Source organism: Delphinus delphis, chromosome 20 (genome assembly GCF_949987515.2).
Source record: "Delphinus delphis chromosome 20, mDelDel1.2, whole genome shotgun sequence".
Classification (NCBI taxonomy): domain Eukaryota; kingdom Metazoa; phylum Chordata; class Mammalia; order Artiodactyla; family Delphinidae; genus Delphinus; species Delphinus delphis.
Genome location: NC_082702.1, coordinates 13,346,346 through 13,374,327, shown reverse-complemented (window position 1 = coordinate 13,374,327; position 27,982 = coordinate 13,346,346). Strand labels below are relative to the sequence as shown.

General features: G+C 48.1%; 1 protein-coding gene and 1 non-coding gene across 4 annotated transcripts; both read right to left on the bottom strand.

The window, feature by feature from the left end:
- Window positions 1-33: 33 nt before the first annotated feature.
- On the bottom strand, window positions 34-27,982 carry LOC132416613 (F-box only protein 17). Of its 3 annotated transcripts, XM_060000048.1 has the most exons (8): window positions 27,847-27,982; window positions 7,244-7,609; window positions 6,422-6,533; window positions 5,412-5,471; window positions 4,863-4,895; window positions 4,387-4,482; window positions 3,776-3,911; window positions 34-1,648 (listed from the first exon to the last, which is right to left on the bottom strand). In XM_060000048.1, exons 2-8 carry the CDS (start codon window positions 7,590-7,592, stop codon window positions 1,505-1,507), a joined length of 930 nt encoding a protein of 309 aa, XP_059856031.1. In that variant the 5' UTR covers window positions 7,593-7,609; window positions 27,847-27,982; the 3' UTR covers window positions 34-1,504. The 3 variants fall into 3 exon arrangements, with proteins under 3 accessions (XP_059856031.1, XP_059856033.1, XP_059856035.1); XM_060000050.1 differs by lacking the exons at window positions 4,863-4,895; window positions 5,412-5,471 and adding an exon at window positions 1,740-1,861; XM_060000052.1 differs by lacking the exons at window positions 4,863-4,895; window positions 5,412-5,471.
- LOC132417395 (U6 spliceosomal RNA) lies at window positions 13,586-13,692 on the bottom strand. Its single transcript, XR_009517832.1, has one exon. It is a non-coding gene; the product is annotated as a U6 spliceosomal RNA (small nuclear RNA).

Genomic DNA, 27,982 nt, shown 5'->3' with positions numbered 1-27,982 from the left:
GAGGCCCAGTTCCCCTTCCTGCAGGCTGAGGGCCTGGGCACGAAAGCCCTGCTGTCAAGCTTCCTCATCTGAAAAGTGGCAGTAATTGTAATGTTGGCCACGAAGGGGTGTTGCAAGGATTAATGGTGTGTGCTGCTCTTCTGTCATTCTCAGACACACACACCTGGGTTCACATCCTGCCTCCACCTCTTCCTTGTTCTGTGACTCTGGGTATATTTGCTTCCCCCTCTGGCTTCAGTTTCCTCCCTTGGAAAATGGCACTGAGAGTGGTGCTGCCCTCACGTGATCATGTGCTTGGCCATGTTAGGTTTGAAAATTTGGGAGCTGAGCTTGTATCCTCAGGCTTTGGAACCCAATGTCTGGTATAAGTCCGGCTTCCCCTGTTTCCTGGCCAGGTGACGCTGGGCAGGCCTTTTAAACTCTGAGCCCGTTTCTGTCTGGACTAAATGGCAGTGATGACAGTGCCTCCGTGAGAGCTGCTGGGAGAACAGCTGAGATCGGGCACAGGAGCTGTTGGGTGAGCCCTTGTAGCCCGTCTCTGGGTTCTCAAAGCCCACCTCTGTTTCTTGCACGGCACTTAGCACACCTGAAGTTCTCACGATTGGAAACATCCCACAAGGCCTTTTAGGATCGGAGCTAGGGGCAGACAAGTGCATCAGTTACAGACAAAAATCCCCCATCACGTCATGCTTAGCACCGAGTTTATTGAGCGAGCTTGTTGGCTGCGCTCAGTTGGGGAAAGGAGAGCTTTCCTTCACAGCATGCCTTGCTCCTGGGGTCCATCTCCAAGCGGGCTCAAGTGTGGAGAAAAGGAGGCTGTCGCCTGACAGGAGGCGAGCTACCCCTGAGGCAGGGGCAGGAGGTAGGGGTGGAGGATACAGTTTGGGGGTCAGCACAGAACTGGCCTCAGAAATTCTGAAAGAAATGGCACCTGGCCCAGAGGGGAGGTGCTGATGGGCGTGGTGCTGGAGGCGGTTGCACGGGCCCGCTGCCAAATCCCAGAGACTCCCCAAAACAACAGGAAGAGTTCACTTTGAGGCTGCTGCTGGTCCCCTCAAGGACCTCTGCTCCCTGCCAGCAATCACCTTGCCCCCAAAGCATGCTGAGAAGAGTCCTTGTCCACGACTGCCCGCAGCTTTCCTCTGTCTGAAATCCTGGTTTGGCCTTTGTTTTCTGACTCAGTCTGTCAACTGATATCCACACATGTGAGAAAAAAATTTGCAAGTAACGTACAGGTCTCTGAGTTACTCTCTGACACTCCCCCTGGGAAGCTGGGGAAGCAAGTGACCAGCCTGGTTGGATCCCTGGTTTCTCGAATAGCATGGGGGCCACCACACTGAAGCAGCAGCAAGTGGGGTTCACTGGAAACATTCCGGGAACAGGCTACACGGGACCCCCACTGTCCTCGGGCATCCTCCGGCTCGTGGCTGCAGAGCCGACCTTGATTGACGATGGTGTCTGGCAGATGGCAGTCTGTCCCGGAAGGCTGGATCAGGCTGGTTAGCTAGGACAGGCGGATCCTGACCCTCACGCTGGAGTGGGTCACGAGGGCACCATAGTGCCCCACCCAGGAACGCGTGTCTCTTCCATACTGCTCAAAAGACACATAGCGGATGCCCTTGCCAAAGTTGGTAAAGACGTGGGAGACCTGTGCAGGGAAGGAGAGTGAGGGAGTGAGGCTCCATGGACTCCTCTTCCTCCGCAACCTCAACAGATGTTCCCCAACACCAAGTAGGTACCTGGCCCTGCTCCAGGCGCTGGGGATATAGCCGTGAAGAAAGCAGCCAAAAGATCGTATCCTGGCGAAGCTGAGTCTAGACTGTGACGCTGAAGACAGATGGGGGAAAGGGCGGAGGAAATACTGCAGGAGGGTGGGATTGTAAAGCAAGGGCCCCACTGAGATGACAGAGACTTGATGGGGCAGGGGAGCCAAGTGGGGATCTGGAGTGTTCCAGACAGAGGAACAGTCAGTGCAAAGGCCCTGAGGTGGCAGTGTGCCTGAAGCAGAGTGAGGGGAGAAGTAAGAGGTGGGGTCAGGGAGGTAGCGGGCAGATCGTGTGGGGCCTTTGAGATCGGCCACAGAAGGACTCTGGCTTCTGGCTTTTTTTTTTTTTTCTTTTAGCCACGCCACTCGGCATGTGGGATCTTGGTTCCCCTGACCAGGGATTGAACCCACGCCCCCTGCAGTGGAAGCGTGGAGTCTTAACCACTGGACTGCCAGGGAAGTCCCTGGCTTCTGGCTTTTTAATCTTCTTTAATTTTTTAAATTGAGCTAAAATCCACCCAACATAAAATGTACCATTTAAAACTGTACAATTCAGTGGTTTTTTTGTGTGTGTGTGTGTGTATTCGTAATGTTATGCAATCATCACCACTAATTCTGGAACATTTTCATCACCCCAGGAAGAAAACCTCCAATCCCTTAGCTGTCACTTCCAATTCCTCCCTCCCCCTATCCTCTGGCAACCAGTAATCTATCTGCTTTCTGTCTCTATGGCTTTGCTTATTCTGGAAATTTCATATAAATGCAATCATACAATATGTGGCCTTTTGTGTCTGGCCTCTTTCACTTAGCACAGTTTCCAAGGCTCACGCATGTTCAAGTGTGAATCTGTACTTCATTCCTTTTTATAGCTGCATGATAGGATGTTGGCTTTTGCTCTGAGATGTAGCCACGGAAGGGTTACAAGCAGGTGAGATCCGTGGTCTGACTCACCTTTTTTAAAAAATAAATTTATGGGCCTCCCTGGTGGCGCAGTGGTTGAGAGTCTGCCTGCCAATGCAGGGGACACGGGTTCGTGCCCCGGTCCGGGAGGATCCCACATGCCGCGGAGCGGCTGGGCCCGTGAGCCATGGCCGCTGAGCCTGCGCGTCCGGAGCCTGTGCTCCGTAGCAGGAGAGGCCACAGCAGTGAGAGGCCTGCGTACCGCAAAAAAAATAATATAATAAAATAAAAATAAACTTATTTTATTTATTTATTATTTTTGGCTGTGTTGGGTCTTCATTGCTGCACGCGGGCTTTCTCTAGTTGCGGCGAGCGAGGGCTACTCTTTGTTGCAGTACTCGGGCTTCTCATTGCGGTGGCTTCTCTTGCTGCGGAGCATGGGCTTTAGGTGCGCGGGCTCTAGACTGCAGGCTCAGTAGTTGTGACACACGGGCTTAGTTGCTCCGCGGCATGTGGGATCTTCCCAGACCAGGGCTCGGACCTGTGTCCCCTGCATTGGCAGGTGGATTCTTAACCACTGCGCCACCAGGGAAGCCCCTGACTCACTTTTTAATAGGAGCTTTCTGGATGCTGAGTCTGTGTGTTGGGTTGGGGGTGGGTGGGAAGAGATCAGGAATGGAAACCAAAAGACCACCTAAAAGGTTACTTTGATAAGTGAGGTATGATGAATGACAGTTTAGGCTCAGGAGCCAGCCTGGGGTTGAATCAGGCCCTGCACGCTTTAGGGTGACTTCGGGCCAGTCACCTAACCTCCCATGCCTCAGTTTCCCCAACTCTAGAATGGGGATGGAGCAAGGACTTCGGTTCACTGCTGCATTTCTAGCAACTAGAGCATAGCAGGCACACAGTAGGTGCTCAAAAATGTCTGTTGAACAACGAGGCCATTGTGCTAATGAAATGAATTAATGGGTGAAACTCTTGGGCAGGCCTGTAATAAGGGTTCAATGATTGTTAGCTGTTGTTATAGATACCCAGCAGTGCTGAGAGCAGAATTTGAGCAGGGTGAGAGGTGGGTGTGCCTTTGGGTGAGGGAAGGTAGTCTGGACCCACCTGTCGGCAGCCTCTTTCAGTCCACTGAAGGACCGGGTTGGGTGATGCCGAGAACTTGACCACTTCGTTTTCGTACATGTCCAGGAGGCGGACCCGGAGCCGGTAGATGCAGCCGCAGTTCTCCCGGGCACCCCACCTGCCGGGTGGCAGTGAGCCTTGATAGCCTCACCACCCGCTCAGGTCTCTGGGTTGGGGAGGGCGACTGAGGTCTGGCCTCCCTGCACTTTGATGAGGTTAGGCCTGGGAACCTAGGGGGAGGAGCCTAGGTGCCCCTGGGGTGGAGCCAGGGCCTGGGGGAAGAGCCTGGGTGCTCCTGGGGGCAGATTCAGGAGGCTGTGGGTCAGGTGTATATGGACGGGGGTGGGGAGGTAATGGTGTTCTGGGGAGGAACCACAACCTTGGGGAGGAGCTTGAGGGTGTAGGAATCTGGGGGTTCTGGGCTCACCAAAGTTCCGCCCCTCCCTGGCTCTGCTACTATGAGAGCATCGCTTCCCCTCTGTCAGCCTCACTATGAAGGGGGCACAGTAGCAGTGCCAGCCGTGGGGTCGATGGGGGTGTGAAATGACTCCCTTCTGCAGAACTGCTGCCACCACGGGGGGTTCTCCACTCACCAGTCGGCCACACAGATCTCGATCTGGGAGCTGTCGAGCAGCTCCTGCCACACACCCTCCATCACCAAGTCCACAAGCTGCCTCTTGAAGCACCATCTAGGAAGGGGGGATGATAGGATGGGTGGGGGGGGGGGTAGAGAATCCCATCATTCAAGTCAGCCCAGAAATCACCTCCTCCCAGAAGCCTCCCCTGACTACTACTAAAGCAGCCCATCAGGGTTGCTCTACCAGACAAGATGTATGATGGGCTGTGCAACCCCACTGGCCTCTCAGATCCCCTCCACCCTTCACTCTGCTGTGGACTCCAGGAGGCTGACTGTATGCAGGCCTGCCCCTAATATTTGTGGGGACCAGGACATGAATACAAATGGAGGCCCACATACTAGACATCTGAGCAGAGAATTCTGGGGTCTCCTCAAGCACCAAGAGGCCCATGGTCTAAGGTTGTGTTGCCTGTATGGAAGGGTCTCCCTTACCCTCTACTTCCTGTTGGGTCAGCCAATGAGAAGCTCCAGCAGCAGATAGAAGGGAGAAGAGAGTGAAATCAGGGTATTTATTCTCCTGGCTCCCTCCCAAGGGATCATCGTGGGACTGTTGTATTTCTCAACGAAAGGGCCCTCTCCACAGTGCCCTCTCCTCCCAGCCTTCTCTGTCTTCATGTTTCAGTAATTGCTTCCTCCCCTTACCCCTGCCAGGCCTAGGGGTGGTAAAGTCCCTTCCCCCCACTGTTACTAGCCTAGAGTCCTGTAGTATCTCTTGTGTTCTGCCTGCACCTTTGTAAACAGTCCTTCTCCTCGAATTTCAATGTGCCATAATAACAGAAATAGTGATTTATCAGAAGAACTGATAAACTGACCAGAACTGAACAGAGTGCTCAAGGACAGACCTAGGTTTGTATGGGAACTTCATAAATGATAGAGGTGGCACCGCCATTCCATGGGGGAAGGGAAGGATTCTTTAGTAGATGGTGTTGGGAAAACTGGCTCAATATAAGGAGGGGGATAAAAAGAAAACTGGATCCTTACCGAACATCACATTCAAGGTGGATTAAAGATCTAAATGTAAAAGATAAAACTATGAGGTTACTAGAAAAGAGTATAAGAGAACACTGTTAGGATCTAAGGGTAGGGAAGGATTTTTTAAACAAAATTTCAAAGAACAAATTCTAAAGCAAAAAGATGAATTTGATCATATGTAAATACCAAATAACACATGGACATAGTTAATGCAGATGGTAGAGTGGGGGATTTCTATAATGTCCAGGATGGACAAGGGACTGACAGCTAGAATATACAAGAAATTCTTGTATATCAACGAGAATAAGATATCAACCTTAATAGAAAATATGAACAGGCAACTTACAAAAGAGGGAATCCAAAAAGCTAACAAGCACATGAAGAGATGTTTAATTATTAGTAAACTGAAACATGCAAATTAAAATAACAATGAGATAGCCCGTCACCCCTAATATACTGGTAACTACTAGAAAGCTAGATGCCACGAGAATGGTTGACTGTGGGGGGAGGGCACAAGGAAAATGGGTATGGGGTATGAGGATAGAGAATCAGCCAATCAAACTGTTTTTATGTCTTCACAGCATTTACCACATCAGAAGCTCTGAAGTCAGACTACCTGGGTTCGAATCCCAGATCCACCATTTATAATAATGGTATTTGTGTCATAGGGTTATTGCCAGGATTTAAAAATTTACATGTAAAGCATCTGGCATAGAGTAAGCCCTCTAAATGTTTATTATGTTTTTGGTTTTTTTTTTACTGTTTATGCGTTTAATGGCTTCCCCAACCCTACATCTAAAATGCAAATGAAAAAAGAGCAGTTTCCTGATCTTTCTGAATTTTCCTTGTGTCTCTGACATGTAAAACAGTGCCTGGTACCTGGTAGGCCCTTAACAAATATTAGCTGGTTGACTGAACAAATGAATGTGCGAAGGAGAGGCTGAAAGTGGGTGAGGGTGAGGATGAGGACGGTAGGGTAGAGTCCCCCTCCCTCGCACCAGGGATCAAGGGCCACTCACTCGAAAGAAGTCACGAAGCAGGTCTGGGAAGGAGCGCCCGGCACCAGTATTAGGTTCTTTTCCACAGCCCAGCCATTCCCGCCGTGCTCCACCTCCCAGCCTCTGAAGCCCTCTGTGAGATACAAAAGGGTTGAACACCAGGAATTCGCCCGCCAGCTCGCCCCGCAGAGAACCCGCCATCACCTAGCTTGCTCCGCCCACCAGCTCCTCCCTCCCAGCAGGCTGTATTCGTGGTCCCACCCCACAACGGCGTCACTCAGCCCTGCCCATCCACTCAGCTTCTCCCCAGCCTCTCTAGGCCCCGCCCCCTGTTCTGCCTCCCTTCACTCTCAAACTACTGGGCTTCAATTCTGGCCCCGCCCCGGGCTCCTTACACCACCGCTTCCGGGCCCCTCCTCCCTTGGTCCCGCCCACTCATTCAGTTCCCCTCCCCACAGCCTCTCAATACGACCTTATATTTCTATGCAAGCTCCGCCCCTGCCAGCACCCAATCGGCTTCTCCCCAGGCCTCCCCGGGCTCCTCCCCCTTTAACCGCGCCCACCTAATCTACAGTTCAAGCATAGCTTCCCGGCCCAGTCCCCCGGATCCTTCTGCTCTGTCTCGCCCAGCCATCTTGGCTCGCTATACGGCCCACAGCCCCTGGCTCCTCCCACCCAGTTTCCCAAGAGCCTCGACCACGTCCCCTGGCTCCCGGCCCCGCCCCTGTCTGCTTCACCCTGGCCGCGGCCACTCACTCCACCTCGCCTGGGGTCCCCAGGCCACACATCCTTTTGGTCTCTTTTTTCCCGCCCCTGCTGCTAGCCCGTGCACCCGGCACCCACGCTCTCCGCAGGAGTTGAAGATGAGGTTGCGGCCGAGGGGCGCTCTCAGGCAGTAGCGCGCCAGGGCGCAGAGCGGGAACTCTTCCTCGTCCTCGCTGTTGGGCGGGCAGCGCTGGGCCACCGCGTAGAGAGCGCGGCCCTCCGCGCTGCGGTCGCGGGCAAGCTGCAGCAGCCACACGGTGGGCCCGTCCACCACGTCGCGCCAGGCGCGGCACACTGGGCGGCAGCGCGTCACTAACGCTCGCGGTGGCACGTGGCTCAGCACCTCCACGAGCAGCTCCGGCGGCAGCGCGTCCAAGGCTATGGGCGGGTCCGCGGGCAGCCGCCGCCGCGAAAGCCGGGCGCCCATCTCCGGCCGCCAGAGTCCTGCAGGTCGAGAGGGGTCGGCGGGTCAGAGCAGCCCGGCCTCCCTCCACCTCTCCTTCCAGGACGCAAGTCCCCTGCGACTTGACCGTGACCTCACCAGGTACACGGGCGACCGGGGGACTGCCATAACCAAGAAAATGCAGCATCTATTTCCTACCACTTGGCTCTGGACGGGGACCGGTTTCTCCCCACCTTTCCCCCTCAAGCAACAAACCCCTGGCCTGATCACGACCCCACCAGGACTGCTAACCACGACTTCTTCCTCTGGCTAAGCACTTTACATATGACCATATACACACTGAAGACCCATGAGAAAAATCCACCGAGGAGGAAGCCATTTCCATCCCATCCCCCAACCTGTCCCAACTCCAGGGCCTTTGGAATCCAGGACCTGTCCTTCAGCAAAATCTATGTCTTCAATCTCTTCGCTGAAGATTCTTGTCACATTTTTGCTCTAACCAGAACCCAGCTGTCCTGTGGGCCTTCCAAGTGGGTAAATCTCCTTGCTCCCTGGTGCTGTTTCCAGAGATTCTCCCTCCATCCTCCCCCAAATGCCGCAGCTATGAATCTCATCATCAGGGTAGATCGTTTGTCACCTTGTCGTCATCATCTGCTGACCCAGATGACTACCCCTCACTTCTCCATGATTTTAGCTCCAGGCTCACAGCCACTCAAGCTGTTCTTATCAACATTCTTGGTGATTTCCGTATCCAGGATGACGATCCTTCCTTCTGCCACCAGGCCTCTCTTGTTCCCTGACCAGCTGTTCTTCTAGCCCCTCCATCCCGTGGTCGCACCTACACCTTGTCTCAGTAACCACAGCCTCTTCAGAACCTCAGTCTCAGGCTTCTCACTCCCCACGCATCACCTCCTCTCTTTCCAGCTCTCTCCCTCCAGTGCCCTAGACCTACCCCCCCCCACACACACAGTCCTTCCAACCACTATGATCTCCCATCCTTTGTCCCTACCTCTTTTTCACTGCCCCACACCCCCTCAAGTCCTCAGTCTTCCTTATCCAGCTTAAATTCCTTGGTTAATCATTTAAAACATTCTTTGCATACACCCTTGCCTCCTCTGGCTTCTTCCAACGCGTGCCCCGGTTAAATCCAGCCCTCCACCTACCTGTGCCTGTACCCGCACAGTTTAAAGCAGCTGAAGAACAACACACAACTCCACTGGCTGGTCTCACTTTAAGTTTGTGCACTTGATGCTCAAGTGTACCCACAGTGCTGCCTGGCAATCAGATTACATGTCTCTTATCCTCTTGCTCTTCCTCTCTGTAGATAACTATTTCACACCTTCTCCCCTATCCCCAACACATCACACTTCCTTCCACCTTTTCACTCTCTCTTTGCTTCTCATTTATATTTTTTTTGGCCGCGCCGCGCAGCATGGAGGAATCTTAGTTTGCCTACCAGGGATCGAACCCATGCTCCCTGCAGTGGAAGCATGGAGTCCTAGCCACTGGACCACCAGGGAATTCCCTCCTTGCTTCTTATTTTGCAGAAAAACTAAAATCGATGGGAAGTGAACATCCAGAGACCCCCACCGCCCCATGTACCACTGTGCTTTCCCACTGTGACTGCGCCCACCCCAGGTCACCGTCTCACGGTTCTCCCCTCTGTCTGCTGCACCTTCAGCTTCCCCCTCTGCACTGGATCATTCCCGTCAGCTCGCACAGAGTCATCTCTCATTTGAAAACAAATTAAACTCCTCTTGACTCCACCTCCCCTTCCAGCTCTGACCCCATTTCTTTGCTCCTCTTTATAGTAAATCTTCTCCAAAAAGTTGTCACGCTCACTGCCTCCATATTTTCTACTGATATTCTCTCTCAAACCTTCTCCAATCAGACTTTGCCCTCCTTCTCTACCCTGAAATGTCAAGGTCACCAATGACCCCCCTTGGTGCTGAGCCAGTAGTCACTGTTCAATCCTCACCTTGCTTGACCTGTCAGCAGCACCTGACACAGTGAGGTGACGCTCTTCTCACTTGGCTCTGGGCCAGCATGTCTCTCTGGACCCCTCCCGTCTGCCTGTGGCTCCTAGTCGGTCTCCTCAGCTGTTCCTTCCTCCTCCCTCTGATTTCAGTGTCAGGGATCGGTGTTTTTTTAAAAAACAAATTTATTTATTTTTGACTGCGTTGGGTCTTCGTCGCCGCGCATGGGCTTTCTCTAGTTGCGGCAAGCGGGGGCTACTCGGCTACTCTTTGTTGGGGTGCATGGGCTTCTCGTTGAGGTGGCTTCTGTTGTTGCGGAGCACGGGCTCTAGGTGTGTGGGCTTCAGTAGTTGTGGCACGCGGGCTCAGTAGTTGTGGTGTGCGGGTTTAGTTCCTCTGCAGCATGTGGGATCTTCCCAGATTAGGGCTCGAATTCGTGTCCTCTGAATTGGCAGGCAGATTCTTAACCACTGCACCACCAGGGAAGTCCCAGGGATGAGTCTTTGAACCGCCTCTATTCTCCATCACCTCTCACCTGGACCATTACTGTCTCCCTGCTCCTTTCCCCAGCTGCCAGGTGTGAACACCTGAGTCAGGTCCTGTCCCTGCCCTGCTCAGAGCCCTCCTGTGGCTCCACCTCACTCAGGGTCAGGGCAAGGTCCTCAATGCAGCCCACAAGCCCCACACGATCTGTACCCATCACCTCCCTGCCCTCATCTCCCCCTCACTCACTCTGCCCCAGCCACACCGGCCTCCACACCTCAGGGCCTTTGCACAGGCTGTTTCCTCCACCTGGAACCAGAGCATTTCTTGGCTCACCTCCACATTCCCTTCAATCTTTGCTCAGATGTCAACTTCTCCATGAGACTGTCCCTGGCCACATTATTTACAATTTCAGGGCCTCATGACCATCACCTCCTCCTCCTTCCCGTTTTCTTACTTTAGTCTTCCCTAAAGAAACCCACTTCACAGATGAGCAAACTGAGGCATAGCAAGGTGAAACACCTTTATTTAACAAGAACTCAGTGAATAGCTCAAGACCTAGTGAGAAACGCATTTCATTTCCCCATCAGGGCAGAAGAGCTTAGTGATGAAATGCTCATGCCTGGGTCCAGCCAGCCTGGGTTTGAGTCCCAGCTAAGCCTCTTGCCTCAAGGGCAAATCACTTCAACTTTTTATGCCTCAGTTTCCTCTTCTGAAAATGAGGATGTTAACCTTACCCACTTCATAGGGTTATTGTGAGGATGAAACGAATTAATATTTATTTGTAAAGCGCTTAAATAATCGCTGGTGTTTCATAAATAAAAGTGGTATTGATATAATATTAGACACTAAATTATGTTAGTTGCTGTTATTATTACACACCATAAAAAGCTGGTGAGCAACCACTTAGCTACAATATTTTCATCTGGTGACATTTACTGAGCCCTGACTAAACCACCCGTGCCGAGCATTTAAGCTGGATCATCGCACTGAATCCCATCATCGTGTTTTAATGTCCAAAACAATCCTTGGAGGTTGCCCTGGGTTAAGAGGCTTCAATGATCTAATGCTTGTTATACTATCTAATGCCAGTAAGTGCTCCATTCATGTCAGCGGTTACTATTTTGAAATAAATTGATTAAGGTCTTGTTAAGGATTAAGGCTCTATCAAGCCAGTGGTCCGTGGACGTGGCACAAAGCCCGATTCCCCTTCACCCCCACAACAGAGAACTGAAGTTGTGGAGACACGCTTTAGAGACTAGGGTGTGCTTTGCCCCAGGTGGTTATTAGCTGCATTAATAATTAGCTGCAATTTACAAGCAAATCCACCAGCTTGCCCGGTATGGATGTGTGCCGATCACTGGCAAACAGGGGATCCCTGGAGCTGGGGGTGGTCCCCTCACACAACGAGGGCAGCCAGACTTCACTGAGGGGCAAGGACCTTCACATGATGTACCATACGAGCCCTGGGTATTCAAAATGCTTGTGTGTGATGCTCTCCTGAGGACCACGAGGTGCCCTGTAGCCAACATGTCCAACACGGCTGAATGCCAACGACTGGCTGGGTCAGAATGGCACGGCGCTGCCTGCTGCTAGGGTGTTTGGGAGTGTGTGTGTGTGGGTGTGTTTGGTGGGGAGGATATTGTATTGGTTGTCACAGTGACTGGGGGATGCTACTGATATTCGGTTTCCAGGGACCTGTGATGCATGGCAGACATCTTCCCCAGATGGTTATAACAACGTATGCAAACTGATGTGCTCTTTTCCAGGAACTGGTCATTCTCCATTAAGGAGTGGCGTCCACAGCCCTCCCCTTGACATGGGCAGGCTTTGGGATTGTTTCGCCTTTCAGAGCATTGCAGAAGTGACATTGCTAAGGGATTTCAGAGGCTGGGTCAGGAAAGAGGATACAGCCTCTGCCTGACTCTCTGGGGATGCATGCATGGGGAGCCGTGAGTCCAGTGGTGTGCTCCTAAAACGTTTAACAACTGGCTCTGTAGGGGAAAAAAAGAAAAGAGTCTGGGTGTGTAACGTTTGCTGATTTCTGTGGTGTGAATACACCTTCCATGGCTGACAGCAAGCTACCAACACGACGTCCCTGGACTTTGGCGTTGGAAAGAGCTGTCCACAACGTGCTTCCAGGATCCGGTGCGAGCCAGCTCCAGCACACCACGGCCTGAGTCACCATGTAAGTCTGGCTGCCCTGAAGTCGTCACATTGGAGATACACCGGGAGATAGACATGCTTGGGAGCCCCAGCTGTTTGGGTCTCCCCATCCAAGGTGCTACAGAGAGGAGTGAATGAGCCCTCAGATGACCCCGTCCCAACCACTGCCTGATGGCACCTGCACTAGATAGAGCCCCTGAGAGCTGCTTAGCTGAGCCCAGTCAATCCCCAGAGCCGCCAGAATAATAAAGGAATGGTTATTGTTTTAAGTCATTGCATCTTGAGTGGTCTGTTACGCAGCACTCGCTAAATGTAACGATGCTCAGTGACCTGCATTTCAGGGGACAGGTACCCCTCACAAAGGGTGGCCAAGAGAATTCCAGTCAGCATTAAAAGTTCCATCTGGAATGGATAAAGAAGATGTGGTCCATATATACATGGAATACTACTCAGCCATAAAAAAGAATGAAATGATGTCATTTGCAGCAACATGGACGGACCTGGAGCTTATCATACGAAGTGAAGCACATCAGAAAAAGACAAATACCATATGATATCATTTATATGTGGAACTAAAATATGACACAAATGAACTTATCTGTGAAACACAAACAGACTCACAGACATAGAGAACAGACTTGTGGTTGGTTGCCAGGAGGGAGGGGGGTGGGGGAGGGATGGACTGAGAGTTTGGGATTAGCAGATGCAAACTATTATAAATATTATAGAATGAATTAACCACAAGGTCCTACTGTATAGCACAGGGAACTATATCCAATATCCTGTGATAAACCATAATGGAAAAGAATATAAAAATGAATGTATATGTGTGTAACTGAGTCACTTTGCTGTACAGCAGAGATTAACACAACATTGTAAATCAACTCTACTTCAATAAGTTAAAAAAAAGTTCCATCTGGGCAGAGGAACTGCCTTTAGAAACATTTAGAAAGATTTTTTTTTCTTTCTTTTTTTTTTTTTTTTTCCTTTTTTAGGGTACGCGGGCCTGTCACTGTAATGGCCTCTCCCGTTGCGGAGCACAGGCTCAGCGGCCATGGCTCACGGGCCCAGCCGCTCCGCGGCATGTGGGATCTTCCCAGACCGGGGCACGAACCCATGTCCCCTGCATCGGCAGGCGGACTCTCAACCACTGCGCCAAGAAGAGGAAAGCCCTCTTCTTGTTTCTTGATCTGAGGGCTGGTTACATGTGCGTTCGTTTGTAAAAATTCATCAGGCTGTACAGTTTGTGTACTTTCTAGAAAAGGTTTACTAGAAACGATAACAACAATAAAAACAGAGATGGTAGTCCGTGGAAAGGAACCAAGGGATGTCCAAAAAGCTCTCCCCACTGTTATCAAACAAAAGATAGGATTATTATTATTACTATTATTTTAAACTATGGAACGCTTCACAGATTTGCTTGTCATCCTGGTGCAGGGGCCAGGCTCATCTTCTCTCTATTGTTCCAATTTTAGTATATGTGCTGCCAAAGTGAGCACGATAGGATTATTTTTAAATGAAGGACCCCATGAGAGCATTAAGAGGTAGCTTCTCTCTCTCTTCAGTGGTTCCTCCAATCAAGTAGGGCCTTTTTATAGTGATGGAAAATTTTGCACAAAAATACCTCCGTGACTCAGTGGTGATACCATTGCCATGGTTTGGTGGTACATACTTATAATAACCATTATTTATGATTATTTTTTATGGCTCTAGGGACTGACTGGGCTCAGCCAATCAGTTCTCAGCGGCTCTCATGCAGCGGTCCTCAGGCAGGGGCTGGTGCTGGGTCACCTGAAGGCTCATCACTCTGTCGAGCACCAGAGGTGGGGACTCAAACAGCTGGGGGCTCCCCAGCATTTCTCCGTCTCCACGTGGTCTCCTGCTAGCACATACTTTTCCCTGAGTAGCCAGTTTTTTTTTTTTAATGCTTTTTGCCACATAAAAGTAAACACTTTATCTTCTTTGTTGTTGTACAAATCACGATGATGGAACTGTCCTTCTCTCTCTCTTTTTATTTGGCCGTGCGGCGCAGCATGTGGGATCTTAGTTCCCCTACCAGGGATCAAACCCCGGTACATTTTGGTACTTGAAATATCATGTCGTTAACTTTTGTTTTATGAATTTGGAAGACTGAACAGTTACTGTGAATAGTAATATTTCAGTATCGGTCTAAAAAAATACATGGGTATTGTCCTTGTCTCCCTTTCTTAGGAGTCAGTGTTTATCCACTGTATAATTATTTCAGCTTTGGGAATTTCCTGGCAGTCCAGTGTTAGGACTCGGAGCTCTCACTGCCGAGGGCGTGGGTTCCATTCCAGATCAGGGAACTAAGATCCCACAAGCTGTGCAGCGTGGCAAAAAATAAAAATAAAAAAATTTTAAAAATCAGCTTTTCTGTATGCTTGAATTCGCTTCTCTGTATCGTTGAATTTTTTCAGAATATAATCATGGGGGTAGAAAAGACCCAACTGCCAAAGATTCAGTGTCCGGGCTTCCCTGGTGGCACAGTGGTTAAGAATCCGCCTGTCAGCGTAGGGGACACAGGTTCGAACCCTGGTCCAGGAAGATCCCACATGCCTCGGATGCCACAACTACTGAGGCTGCGCTCTAGAGCCCATGAGCCACAACTACCGAGCCCGCATGCTGCAACTGCTGAAGCCCGCATGCCTAGAGGCCATGCTCTGCAACAAGAGAAGCCACTGCAATGAGAAGCCCGCGCACCGCAACGAGGAGTAGCCCCCACTCGCCGCAAATAGAGAAAGCCCACACGCAGCAACGAAGACCCAATGCAGCCAAAAATAAAATAAATAAGTTAAAAAAAACAAGATTCAGTGTCTGTAAAGCCTATTAGGACCCTCTACCGAGGGCAGGGAGCAACTGAAGGTTTCCAGGATCCTGGGCTGCTGCTCCCAGCAGGATAGCTGATGGTCAGGAGCTCCCACTATGGAGGCAGACGATCAACGTTCAAATCCTGGTTCTGCCTCTTCTTGGGCAGGCCATCACTTACGCATGTTGCTGGCCTCTGAGCCTCAGTTTTCTTGTCTGTAACACGGGGATAACTATTGTTCTACCTCAAATGATGGATGTGAGCAGTGAAGGACAAATATCCCTAAGCCATGCCTGGGACTCAAGGAATAACTCTCAATGGTCATAAAAGAGCTGTAGGCTTTCGCCCTTTGGATGAGGATTTGATAATCCGAAAGAATTAGGAACCTAGTGAGATGCTCTCTGTGGATCCCCCTTGGGGAGAAGGGAAGTGGGAGAGGGGGTGGGCACACATCTACCTCATCACCCTTTCAAAACTCTGCCAACTACCCAGGGCACCCATGTTGCACTTGAATTCCTCAGGGAGAATGCATGAGCAAACCACCAAGCCAAAGCCAGAAACTACTTCCAATAACACCCCATGGAGAGATATGCACCTGCATAAGCTGGGGAATCTTGGTGGTGGGTTTTGTGGTGCATTTCTGCTGTGTGTGTACACGTATATGTTCCATTTATATTTGCACACAGGGAGCCCTGTTTCCCAGAATGGGTACCTTTTTAAAAAAATTACCTTCATGGATGTATAAATTACATCCAATAAGATGCACACATTTCAAGTGTACAATTTGTGTTCTAACAACTGCGTACAACTGTACAACCATGCCCACAGCCAAGATGTGGGACATTTCTTTCACTCTGAAAGGTTTACCCCTTCCCAGTTAAGCCCCACCTCCATCCCCGCCACTAATCTGCTTTCTGTCACTATAAATTCGAGTTTTCTCTTCTAGAATTTCATATAAATGGAATCATATGGTGTGCCAGTTATTAATTTATTTCCTCACAGCTCCAAGTTGAGAAATTGGAATCTGGGCGTGTAAATCTTTTCCCTTTGCCGGCTGACATGTTAAATATTTCCAGTAGAGGGAGCCAGAGAGGCATCGCAGGAGGAAGTAGTGTTAGATTCTGCTGCACAGCAAAGTGAATATGCATACATATATCTCCGTATCCCCTCCCTCTTGAGCCTCCCTCCCACCCTCCCTATCCCACCCCTCTAGACGGTCGCAAAGCACCAAACTGATCTCCCTGTGCTATGCGGCTCCTTCCCACTAGCTATCTATTTTACATTTGGTAGTGTATATATGTCCATGCCACTCTCTCACTTCGCCCCAGCTTCCCCCTCCCCCCACCCCGTGTCCTCAAGTCCATTTTCTATGTCTGCGTACTTATTCCTGCCCTGCCACTAGGTTCATCAGTACCATTTTTTTTTTTTTTTAGATTCCATATATATGTGTTATTTGCAGTAAGGTGGATGGACCTAGAGTCTGTGATACAGAGGAAGGGGTTTTGCTTCCCACTTCCAGACTGCCGGGATAGGCAGCTTCTCCTGCCCCATTCCCAGGCGTACATGCATGCTTCTCCGGTGTCGGGCAGTCAGCAGCATCCTTCAGCCAGCACCCTCCCCTGGCACCCACCTCAGCTGGTTTCCTAGCTGAGTGCCGCTGGTGGGATACTTCCTTGGGAACTGCTTTCCCTGGCATCCTAGAGGACTGACTTCTGGCAAGTTCCAGAGGGTGGATTTCCAGCAAGTTCTACAGGTGCAGCACAAAGGGATTCTTTTGCCCTTTAGTGAGCCATCTCCAAGTGTTCTCCAAAAACAGCAGGGATTCTGGGGCTGCCACGGACGGCCTGGGACTGGCATCTTTCTCAAGCTCTCTGTCTTAGATCTTAGGGGTAGTGGCTGCTCCTTGTAGTTGCTATTTCTTATTCTTTAGCATTCTCTTATTTCTTAGCGGCTAATCCCTCTAACTCTAACCCTCTGCTATAATTAATAATTCTGTATATTAAACATTCTCCCTTCAAATTCCTGTGTGGTTCCAGTCTCCTGACTGGACCCTGACTGATAACTATAGAATGTGCCCCTGTGTCTTCTTTCCTTCAGCATCACATTCTGTGATTCAGCCACATCGTTGCATGTATCCATCAGCAGTTCACTCCCTTTTATCGCGGAGTAGTATTCCATTGAACAGGTTACACCACGACCTGTTTACCCACCCAGCATGATGGACATTTGGGTTGTTTCCAACTTGGGGCTATTATGAATAGAGCTTCTATGAACGTGCACACCCAAGTGTTTGTGTGCACATATGTTTTCATTTCTCATGAGTAACTATGTAGGAGTGGAATTCTTGGATCACATGGTAAGTGTGTATTTCACTTTACAAGAACACGCCCATCGTTTGTTTCAGCATGATTGTGCCATTGGCGATCCCATCAACCATGTATGAGAGTTGCAGCTGTCAGCATCCTCATTTATTAATTTTTTTTTTTTTTTTTTTTGGCTGCCCCTTGCGGCTTGTAGGATCTTAGTTCCCCGACCAAGGACCGAACCCGCGCCCTCAGGATTGGAAGTGTGCAGTCCTGGACTGCCAGGGAATTCTCTCCCTTATTAATTTTAACTCTTGACTCTGAACTGTGGTGCCAGTGTTGTTTCTAACCTGTGACAAATGGTTACAGAAAAACCATCAATAAAACAAGATTGAAAATTCTTTGCTTTGGGGAATCATTTGCATGTACAAAGATCTGGTGTGTCTTCTCCTTTAAGAAGGCAGACTGAGCTATTGATAATCAGAGCCTCTACTGGCCTGGAAGAGTTTTTAGGTAGATTTTTAAAAAATGGTACCCTTTCTGGGTGAATGCAAGCCGGGGGTAGCAGGGCCTGGTGATCAGAGCAAGGGCTGCGTTCAAGCCCCCGGCTGGCCTCATAATAATAATAGCTAGTTCTGTGCTAGAGGCTCTCAAAACAGAATCCCAGGAATCCCAAGTTCAAATGCCTACAAGAGACAGGCAGTATCCAAAGTGAGACCAACTTGGTGGAAGCAAACCGGAGAGAAGAGCCCAGGCTGGAGGCTGTGCCAGTGTTCACTGGGGCTGATTTATTGCCCAGTAGGAAGGTGGGCCCAGTTCGGCTACATTTTCCGGTTTGTCAAGTGATTGGAAATCCCTGTTTTTATGTGAAATCACCCAATTTTTAAATGTTAGCAGTGCATTTAAAGAAAAAAAATAAAGAACAGTGTGGGCCAGGTGAGACAGATCTGCAGACCCAGGAACTGATTGCGGGCAGCCTTTTGTGGCTTCTGTATTATCCCAGTTGATCTTCACACCATGAGGAAACTGAGGCCCAGAGAGGTGAAATGAGGCACAAAAGGTCACACAGCAGTCAGAAGTGGAGTGGCGATGGGAATCTGGGCAGTCTGATCTCCCTCTCAAAGGGCATCCTCCCTATGTACAGCAAAGAAATTAAAAAGCAAAGTGAACAGGAGGGAGACCATCACCAAGAAAGAAATGCTGATAAATTTCTGCAAGACAGAAAGCAGAAAGAAGTGTAGGGGCTAGGACAGAACTCAAGGTGGGGACAATGGAGCCTCAAGGACCCCCAGAGGCTCTGGACCCAGAGTTGAGGATCCAGAGGGGCCCAGGCTGTGGTAGAAGTACAGGTCAGGAGTCGAGAGGGCAGAGGGAGGACAGAGGTTAGTCCATCTCTGAAAAACTGTGCCTGTTGGTTCCCTGTTCCCTCACCTTCCTCTCCCATGCTTTGCCACACAGATCTCAAGCTGCCCAACATTCACATACAGGAAAAACAAAACAATACTGGATGACTGTTCTTTGAAAACATTGCATGAAGCATCCAGGAAGAGCCCAGGCTGCTGGTGCTCCTGAGGGTAGCCTTCCCCACTCTGGCATCCGGGAGTGAGCTCCCAGCAGCCTGGTTTCCCCCAAGTTATCACTGACAAGTGCTGCCTCCAAACACAGGGTTCTCAGTCATACCTTCAGCTGGACAAAGAGGGTTCTCAGTCATACCTTCAGCTGGGAAAGCAGGACCATATTTACGAAAGCCCCAAATTTCATACCAGTTACTTAAATAAGTCACCCAGCCCCTTGTTCGTTTGAAAATGTGATTGGACAAGCAGGGATCACCAGATGCTTAAAGAAAACCAGCAGCCTGAAAAAGAACCAGTAAGATAAACATGCAGGGCTTCCCTGGTGGCACAGTGGTTAAGAATCCGCCTGCCAATGCAGCAGACACGGGTTGAAGCCCTGGTTCCTGAAGATGCCGCGGAGCAACTAAGCCTGTGCGCCACAACTACTGAGCCTGCAAGCCACAACTATTGAGCCCGTGTGCCACAACTGCTGAAGCTTGCACGCCTAGAGCCCATGCTCCACAACAAGAGAAGCCACCGCAATGAGAGGCCCATACGCTGCAATGAAGAGTAGCCCCTGCTCACCGCAACTAGAGAAAGCCGCGCACAGCAACAAAGACCCAATGCAGCCAAAAATAAATAATAAATAAATTAATTAATTAAAAAAAAAAGATAAACATGCAGAGCAAAAGTGAACTGACCCCAGAGGTAACAGAGACAGTTCAGAGGGCCAAAAGAATGTAAAGGAAAAGAAAAACCCTAATTCGTACACTCAGGGCCGGCTTCAGGCTTCATGGGTGTGTGACCTTTGGAGTTGTACTTAGAAGGGCTCCATGCCTGTTTAATGGTCTGCTACTGCCAACCTGAAATTCTTAATCGTTTTTGAACAAGGGGCCCACATTTTCATTTTGTACTGGGCCCTGCAAATTATGTAGCTGGTCCTGAGTACACGTAGATTTGAGAAGAAATTCAAAGCAAAACAAGAACAGCATACTAAAAAAGGAAGAATGTCTTTTAAAAAAAAAAAAGGAAGACTGTCGTCAAGAAGAAAAAAAGAATTCCAAGAAATAGATGGGATGAGTTAAAAACAGGAAAATCCTTCTCTCAAAAGAGAAAAAGTAAAGTTATTTAAAAGAACTGCAGGAAAAACAAAAAACTGTTTAAGAAAGTCATGGCACAAATATGATATACACTGAACCATATCCATGTTATATCCATTTGATAACGTACAAGAAAAAGGAATCCATTTGACCTGGAGGCTAGGGGCATTCTCCTTATACTAGCTCTGTTTATTGGTTTTCATGGGGAAAATATTGTTTTTGTTTTATTGAGATATAATTAATATTGTGTAAATTTAAGATGTACAGCCTGTTTTTTGGTTTTTTTTTTTTTTTTTGGCCTCAGCACGTGGCTTGTGGGATCTTAGTTCCCTGACCAGGGATCGAACCTGGACCCCCGGCAGTGGAAGCAAGGAGTCCTAACCACTAGACAGCCAGGGAACTCTCCAGCCTGTTGATTTGATACATTTATATATTGCAATATGATTATTTATTAGCAATGCCTTTATCACTTCACATAATTATTTCCTTTTTTGGTGAGAACATTTAAGATCTGGTCTCTTAACATAAAGATTGTCTTTTCAAAAAAAGACAATCTTTTGGATTGTGCTAGGAAATCTACATGCAAAAGGATGAATTTAGGCCTTTACCTCACACCATACACAAACATCAACTCAAAATGAATCAGAGACCTAAATGTAAGAGTTAAAACTATAACATTTTTAGAAGAAAACAGGAGAAAAATCTCATGATCTTGGGTTAGGCAAAGATTTCTTAGATACAATACCAAAAGTATGATTCATAAAAGAAAAAATGGATTAATTAAACACCATCAAAATTTTAAACTTTTGTACTTCAAAAGACATCATTAAGAAAATGAAAAGACAAGTTATAGATTAACTGAAAATATTTGCATACCATATATTTGATAAAGGACTTGTATCTAGAATATATAAAGAACACTTAAAATTCAATAATAAGACAATCCAATTTAAAAATTGATGAAAGGGGCTTCCCTGGTGGCGCGGTGGTTGAGAGTCCGCCTGCCGATGCAGGGGACGCGGGTTCGTGCCCCGGTCTGGGAAGATCCCACATGCCGCCCAGCGGCTGGGCCCGTGAGCCGTGGCCGCTGAGCCTGCACGTCCAGAGCCTGTGCTCCACAACGGGAGAGGCCACAGCAGTGAGGGGCCCGCGTACCGCAAAAAAAAAAAAGATGAAAGATTTGAATACACATTTCACTGAAGAAGATATACAAATGACTAATAAGCACGTGAAAAGATGCTCAACATCATTAGTCATTAAGGAAATGCAATTTGAAATCACAATGTGATGCCACTTCATGCCCACTAGAATGTCTATTGTCCAAAAGACTGGCAAAGGACAGGGAGAAACTGGAACCCTCACACACTGCTGGTGGGAATGTAAAATGGTACAGCCTCTTTGAAAAACAGTTTCTCTAAAAGTTGAACATTAAAAAAAAGAAAACGTTAAACATAAACTTACCATGAAACCCAGCAATTCTACTATTAGGCTATCTACCCAAGAGAAATGAAAACACACGTCCACGCAAAGACTTGACTGCAAAAGTGCATAGCAACATTATATCTTCGGAAACAATCCAAATGTCCATCGACTGGTGAATGGATAAACAAAATGTGGTATAGTCATACAGTGGAACACCGTTCAACAATAAAGGAATGAAGTACTGGTATGTGCTACAATATGAGAATGAACCCCCAAACAGTATGCTAAGTGAAAGTACCAGACACAAAAGATCACGTATCGTATGATGGATTCATATGAAATGTCCGGAAAAGACATACAGAAGGATTAGTAGTTGCCTGGGACTGGACATGGGAACAGGAAGTGATCACAGATAGGCACAAGGGATATTTTGGAGGTGATAGAAATGCTCTAAAACTGTGGCGATGGCTGCAAAACTCTGTAAATTCACTAAATCACTGAATTGTACACTTAAAAGGGCTGAATTTTATGGTAAGTAAATTGCACTTCAATAAAGCTGTCCAAGAAAAAAAAAAAAAACCCCAAACCCGGCAAACTTTACAGTTAAAGCATGTAAGACTTAAATAGTGTAACGGAACAGACTGTAGAAGTAATCAACCTTGACAGTGTGAAAGCAAGTGTACAACTGACAAAAGATGGGAAAGGAAAAGGTGGGAGGAGGGGAAGCCAAGACGCTTCTCTCACTCACTCAGTATCATGGGAATCAAAAGTTGCCAGAATAAGAAATACAAGTGAAGCATAAAATTTAAAGTTACAAAGGTAAATAAGAAATGATCTTTTAAAAAGTACAATTATTAAAAATTAGTGGAGCGAATACACAGTGAGCTAAACACCATCTTTCATAGCAGACAGTAATAGACGATACTGAATCTCCCTATTTCTCTGTCATTTTCACTGTCATCACCCTCTCAGTTATTCAGCTGCTTTCTGGACCACAGCATGGGTGAAATGGGAGGCAAAGTTACTTCTGATTTTGGTATATTCTAGTTTAAATGTCACGAACATCATGCGTATTAAAATCAATCAACCAACTAGCCAACTAGTGCAATGTCACCATAATTTACTTAAAATGCCACTAGTGAGAACTCCCATACACACCTGACGAGAGTAAAAATTGGTGGAACCACTTTGGAAACTAGTTGGGTATTTTAAAATTTATTTATTTATTATGTGGCCGCACCACAGGGCATGTGGGATCTTAGTTCCCCATCAGGGATTGAACCTGCCGCGCCTGCAGTGGAAGTGCGGAGTCTTAATCACTGGACCGCCAGGGAATTCCCTAGTTGGACATTTTTAATTTATTTATTTTTGGCTGCATTGGGTATTCGTTGCTGCGTGCGGGATTTCTCTAGTTGCGGTGAGCGGGGGCTACTCTTTGTTGCGGTGCACTGGCTTCTCATTGTGGTGGCTTTTGTTTGTTGTGGAGCACGGGCTCTAGGCACACAGGCTTCAGTAGTTGCAGCACGTGGGCTCAGTAGTTGTGGCTTGTGGGCTCTAGAGCACAGGCTCAGTCGTTGTGGCGCATGGGCTTAGTTGCTCCACGGCATGTGGGATCTTCCTGGACCAGGGCTCGAACCCATGTCCCCTGCATTGGCAGGCGGATTCTTAACCACTGCGCCACCAGGGAAGTCCCAAGGCATTTTTTTTTTTTTTTTTTTTTTTGCGGTACGCGGGCCTCTCGCTGTTGTGGCCTCTCCTGTCGCAGAGCACAGGCTCCGGACGCACAGGCTCAGCGGCCATGGCTCACGGGCCTAGCCACTCCGCAGCATGTGGGATCCTCCCGGAATGGGGCACAAACCCGTGTCCCCTGCATTGGCAGGCGGACTCTCAACCACTGCGCCACCAGGGAAGCCCCCCAAGGCATTTTTTACTTAAGTTAGAAATGTGCCTTCTCCATGACCCAGCAATTCGACCCCAAAGCCAGGAAACACATACTAGGATATTCACGACAGCATTGCCCCTAACAGCTTCAGCCTGGAAATGACCCAGGTGCCCATCCGCTGTAAGGTGTATAAACAAATTAAGGCAGTCACAGAATGGGATACTAAGTAGCAATAAAAAAGAGTTAACGACAAGTAAACACAACAACACAAATGGACCTCAAAAGCATAATTTTGGGTGAAGTTGCCAGACACAACAAGTCACCCAGAGTGCGAGTCCCAGGACAACCAGACAGCTGGGTGGCCTGGGGCAGTCCTGTCTACACCTAGTGTCCCAGGGTAATTAGGGTCATTGTTAATAGTGACCCCTATCACTTCCAAAATTCCCTGGTTTAGATGATAAATTATATACTCACACCAGTGGTTCTACTCTTAGAAAGCTTACAAACAAGCTAAACCAATCAATACTACTTACGGATGTACACACATATTAAAAGGTACTAACACCATATTAAAAAAACCAAGCAGGGAGACGAGCATTATAAAAGTCGGGACGCTGGTTCCCTCCGCGGGGATGGAAAGGGCTACTAACCAGAGGAGCATCTGGGGGCTGGTAATGTTCTCCTTGTTGACCTGGGTGCTGGTTATAGACTTCATAATTATTTGTTAAACTGTACATGTATATTTTATGTACTTTTCTGTATGAGTGTTATATTTCGCCATTTAACAATTATTAGTGCTATCAGTGAACACCATGATTATTTAAGTCAAAGAAGGAAACAGTCGCACTGCATCTTAGTGCAAATAATAGTTCATATTTGTCGATGCTTTCTTTGTGTAAGGCATCCTGAGAAATTCTTTACGTGCATCATCTCATTCCCTGGAGGCAGCACTGACATTTCTGGGGCATCACAGGGCTAGCCGGGGACATTGGTTTTGGGAACTGCTGGTGACAGCCTGCAGAGGAGGTGGCACTGGGGAGAGGTGAAATGTTGCCAGTTCCACATTCAGTCAGCCCCGGTTTCTCCCCAGCCCTAATTCAAACTTCTTCGTGAATTTGGGCATGTGGCTTTCCCTCTCGAAGCGTAGATTTCCCCTCTGGAAAATGGGAAATGTGCAGGTCCACATCTCCCGTCCACAATCCCTAAATCCAAAAGCTCTGCAAACCAAGTCTTTCACAGACCCATTTGGTGGCAGAGCTGCCTGGAACGGATGGAAGGTTTTATTTATGGTATGAACTTGCATTTCACTGAAGAAATGTCAGTGTGTTTGATTACTCTCCAGCCCCACCAGGAATCCTATCTAATGTACAGGATGGTTCCTATGGCTTGCCTCATAGTCACTTCCCAAACGCATTGGTCCTCAAAAGTTTTGGCTAAGACACTGTGGACTTGTAGTAACTCTCACTTCTCATGGTGATGGGGAAATTCAGTGAGATCAAGGCCTGGCCCTCGACAAGTGTTAGCTGCCATTGTGAACGTTGTGACTACGATTAGCACTTAAGTCCATCTACGGGACTGGAGTCTGTGGCTGCACCTCCTTATGTCAGAATCACGCAGCCATTAAAGCCATGACTGGAGGAATGTGGGCTAAGGGGATCCTTAGGGAATAACGAAGCACAGCAGGACATGAAACTGCAGCAACGGCAAGGTCAGAGCCATTCAGTGAACTTAAAAACGGCAAGAGAAAAATGCCGAGTTTGGGACTTCCCCGGTGGCGCAGTGGTTAAGAATCCACCTGCCAATGCAGGGGACACAGGTTCGAGCCCTGGTCCGGGAAGATCCCACATGCCGCAGAGCAAATAAGCCCGTGCGCCGCAACTACTGAGCCTGAGCTCTAGAGCCCGCGAGCTACAACTACCGAAGCCCACGCGCCTAGAGCCCATGCTCTGCAACAAGAGAAGCCACTGCAATAAGAAGCCCGCACACCGCAATGAAGAGTAGCGCACATTCGCCACTAGAGAAAGCCCGTGTGCAGCAGTGAAGACCCAATGCAGCCAAAAATAAATAAATTAAATTAAAAAAAAAAGAAAATGGCAAGTTCAAAATCTATCTCCAGAAAAAAAAAGGAGTAGAAGGAAGGGCTCAAGAGCAGTGATGATGTTATGAGTAGTTATTCCCAGGTGAGCAGACCATGGTAGTTAAGAAAAATCCTTCACAAAATACTAACAGCTAATGTTAACTGCACTCTAACTGCTCTAGGCATGTGGAAAGTGCTTTACAAGATCTCACAGAAGGCCCCACAACAACCCCATGAGGCAGGTGCTATTTTTCAGCTGGGGAAACTGAGGCTTGGAGGAGGGAAGCAACCGACCCAAGGTCGCCTGACAGGCAAGTAGGTCGGGGATTTGAACCTCAGTGTGGAGGACTCCAGGGTTTGTGCCACTGTGCACGTCTTCATCTCTGAGTTTCTATACTGTCTTACTTTATTTACATCAAATTTTACCATAAAAATGTCACCGTACAGAAAAGTTGAAAAAAATAGTTAAAACGAATATCTCAATGTGCTCCATATTTTGCCATATTGGCTTTCTCTCCCTCCCTCTCTTTTGATTAACCTTTTTCCTTTTTTTGATGGTCTTGAACCACGTGGCATTTTATTTGAATTGCATTTTACATTTTCTGTCTTGGTATGTTGTGACTCCAGAGGACTAGCTACTGTTGCCAAGGCGAGATGACTTTGGGTAACTTCAGGGATCCACAGGGGTTTTTGTTTGTTTTCTAAATTATTTTTTATTGGAGTATAGTTGATTTACAATGTCTCTTTTGATGAACTATTAAACATGCATCTTCTAAGAAAGAATAAGGACCCTCTATAAGTCTATACTAACATTTAATCCACTAAGAAATCCATTCTACCATCTAATCTTCACTCCATGAACACTTTTTCCCATTGTCCCAAGGTCTTCTGGAGCTGTATCTTCCTAACAAAGATGGGGCTCACACACTGCTGGGGGTGCTCATGTCTCTCTAATCTCTTTTAATCTAAAACACTGCCCCTGCCTTTTCCATTTTTCTTAAAGAGATTATATTTCTTTTATCATAGGAAAACACTAAGGCAGATTTTTCTATTTGATTTGTGAATCATATGTATAACTTGACTGGATTGAAAAATTAGCATTTAAATAAATATAAATACTTTATTAAAAATATTTTAGGGACTTCCCTGGTGGCACAGTGGTTAAGACTCCACGCTCCCAATGCAGGGGGCCGGGTTCGATCCCTGGTCAGGGAACTAGATCCCACATGCATGCCTCAACTAAGAGTTCGCATGCCACAACTAAGGAGCTCGCATGCCACAACTAAGGAGCTCGCAAGCCACAACTAGGACCCAGTGCAACCAAACAAATAAATTAAAAATATGTATATTTTTTAAAGTAGATTCCTCAGTCAGGCCATACAAAAATGGGAGTCAACAGATTATATACATATATATATATAACAAATATATATATAGTGATATATAGATATATTTAACGGAACAAGAAAACAAAAGTTTACAAAAATTATTTCATGTTACAAAAGTGCCAATAGAGAAACTAAAAGGAATGTCATGATTATTTAGGAAGGAGGGAAACCGTGGAGATGATTGATAAACTAAGAAATAACAATGGAAGAATTTGCTTTAAAAATTTGGAAGTAACTACCAGAGTAATAAAAAGCAGAGGAAGGTTTAAAACCATGCACCACGGATCACAAGTTACTTTTGCCATTTCTGAAAAGTAATTTAATTACAAAGTTTTAAAACTGGCTGCGGGGGAGGGTGCGCTGTTTAAACGACTGATATTTCATGCAAAGCTTTGTCCCGTTTGTCTTTTGTTCTCGTGTTACTGGGACATTTAAAAAATTGTTATTATTTATTTTAAAAGTAGGTTGGTAATATTGTAAATTTGAATATTGGTAATATTCAAAATAAGGGGTAAACAGCTGCTGTCTAAAGTTGAAGGACCAAGATACGGAGTGTTAACAAATATTACTGAACACTGCAAAGGTTAACTTAGAACAAAATTTAAATTGGGTGGAGCGGCCGCAGCTAAAAACATACTGTGCCCAAGTTGCTAAATCGAGAAACGGCGCTCTAAGATCTTCTGATTCACAGATTTTTCCGCCAGTCAGAGGAAACAAAAACCAGAATTGGTAAAAAGTGGTCTGGCCTTTCACCAGCTGCTGCGAACACGTGTTGGTCGGGTACGTTTCGGAGGGGGATTTATTTAATGGTGGCCTCCGCGGGCCAGCAGCCGAGCGGAGAGGCGAGGGCTTTAGAGGACTGCTTTTAGCAAAGCCCTTTCCGAACGATCTGGGGCTTTCAAACGTGCGATTGTGTAACTCTGGACTTAAAGGGGCAGAAGCTGGCTGGGGCAGGCCGGGAAGGGGCACTAGGGCGCAGGACTCTCGGGACACGCCCCTCCGGGCAGGGCCTGGGGCGGAAATCCTTCCCGGGGCGCCTCAGCCGCGAGTGGGGACGGGACACCGGTCCCGACCTGGGTCCCTACCTGTCCCGGCGCTCACCTGGCGGCCTGCTCGGAGGCGGCGGCGGGCTAGGATCCCCTTCCCCACCCTGCTCTGAGAGGCAGTCGGGGGGCTCCCCGGGAACGGCCGCGCCCAGGGAGCCCCGGGACCCGCGCTCTGGGCAGTCGGTCCTCTC

Excerpts from the sequence above, each read along its gene's own strand:
- LOC132416613 (XM_060000048.1), bottom strand. The coding sequence starts at position 7,592 with ATGGGCGCCCGGCTTTCGCGGCGGCGGCTGCCCGCGGACCCGCCCATA. Across the intron at positions 6,534-7,243 it reads CTTCAACTCCTGCGGAGAGC|AGGGCTTCAGAGGCTGGGAG; the intron begins GTGGGTGCCGGG and ends TGTATCTCACAG. Across the intron at positions 1,649-3,775 it reads CTGAAAGAGGCTGCCGACAG|GTCTCCCACGTCTTTACCAA; the intron begins GTGGGTCCAGAC and ends TTCCCTGCACAG.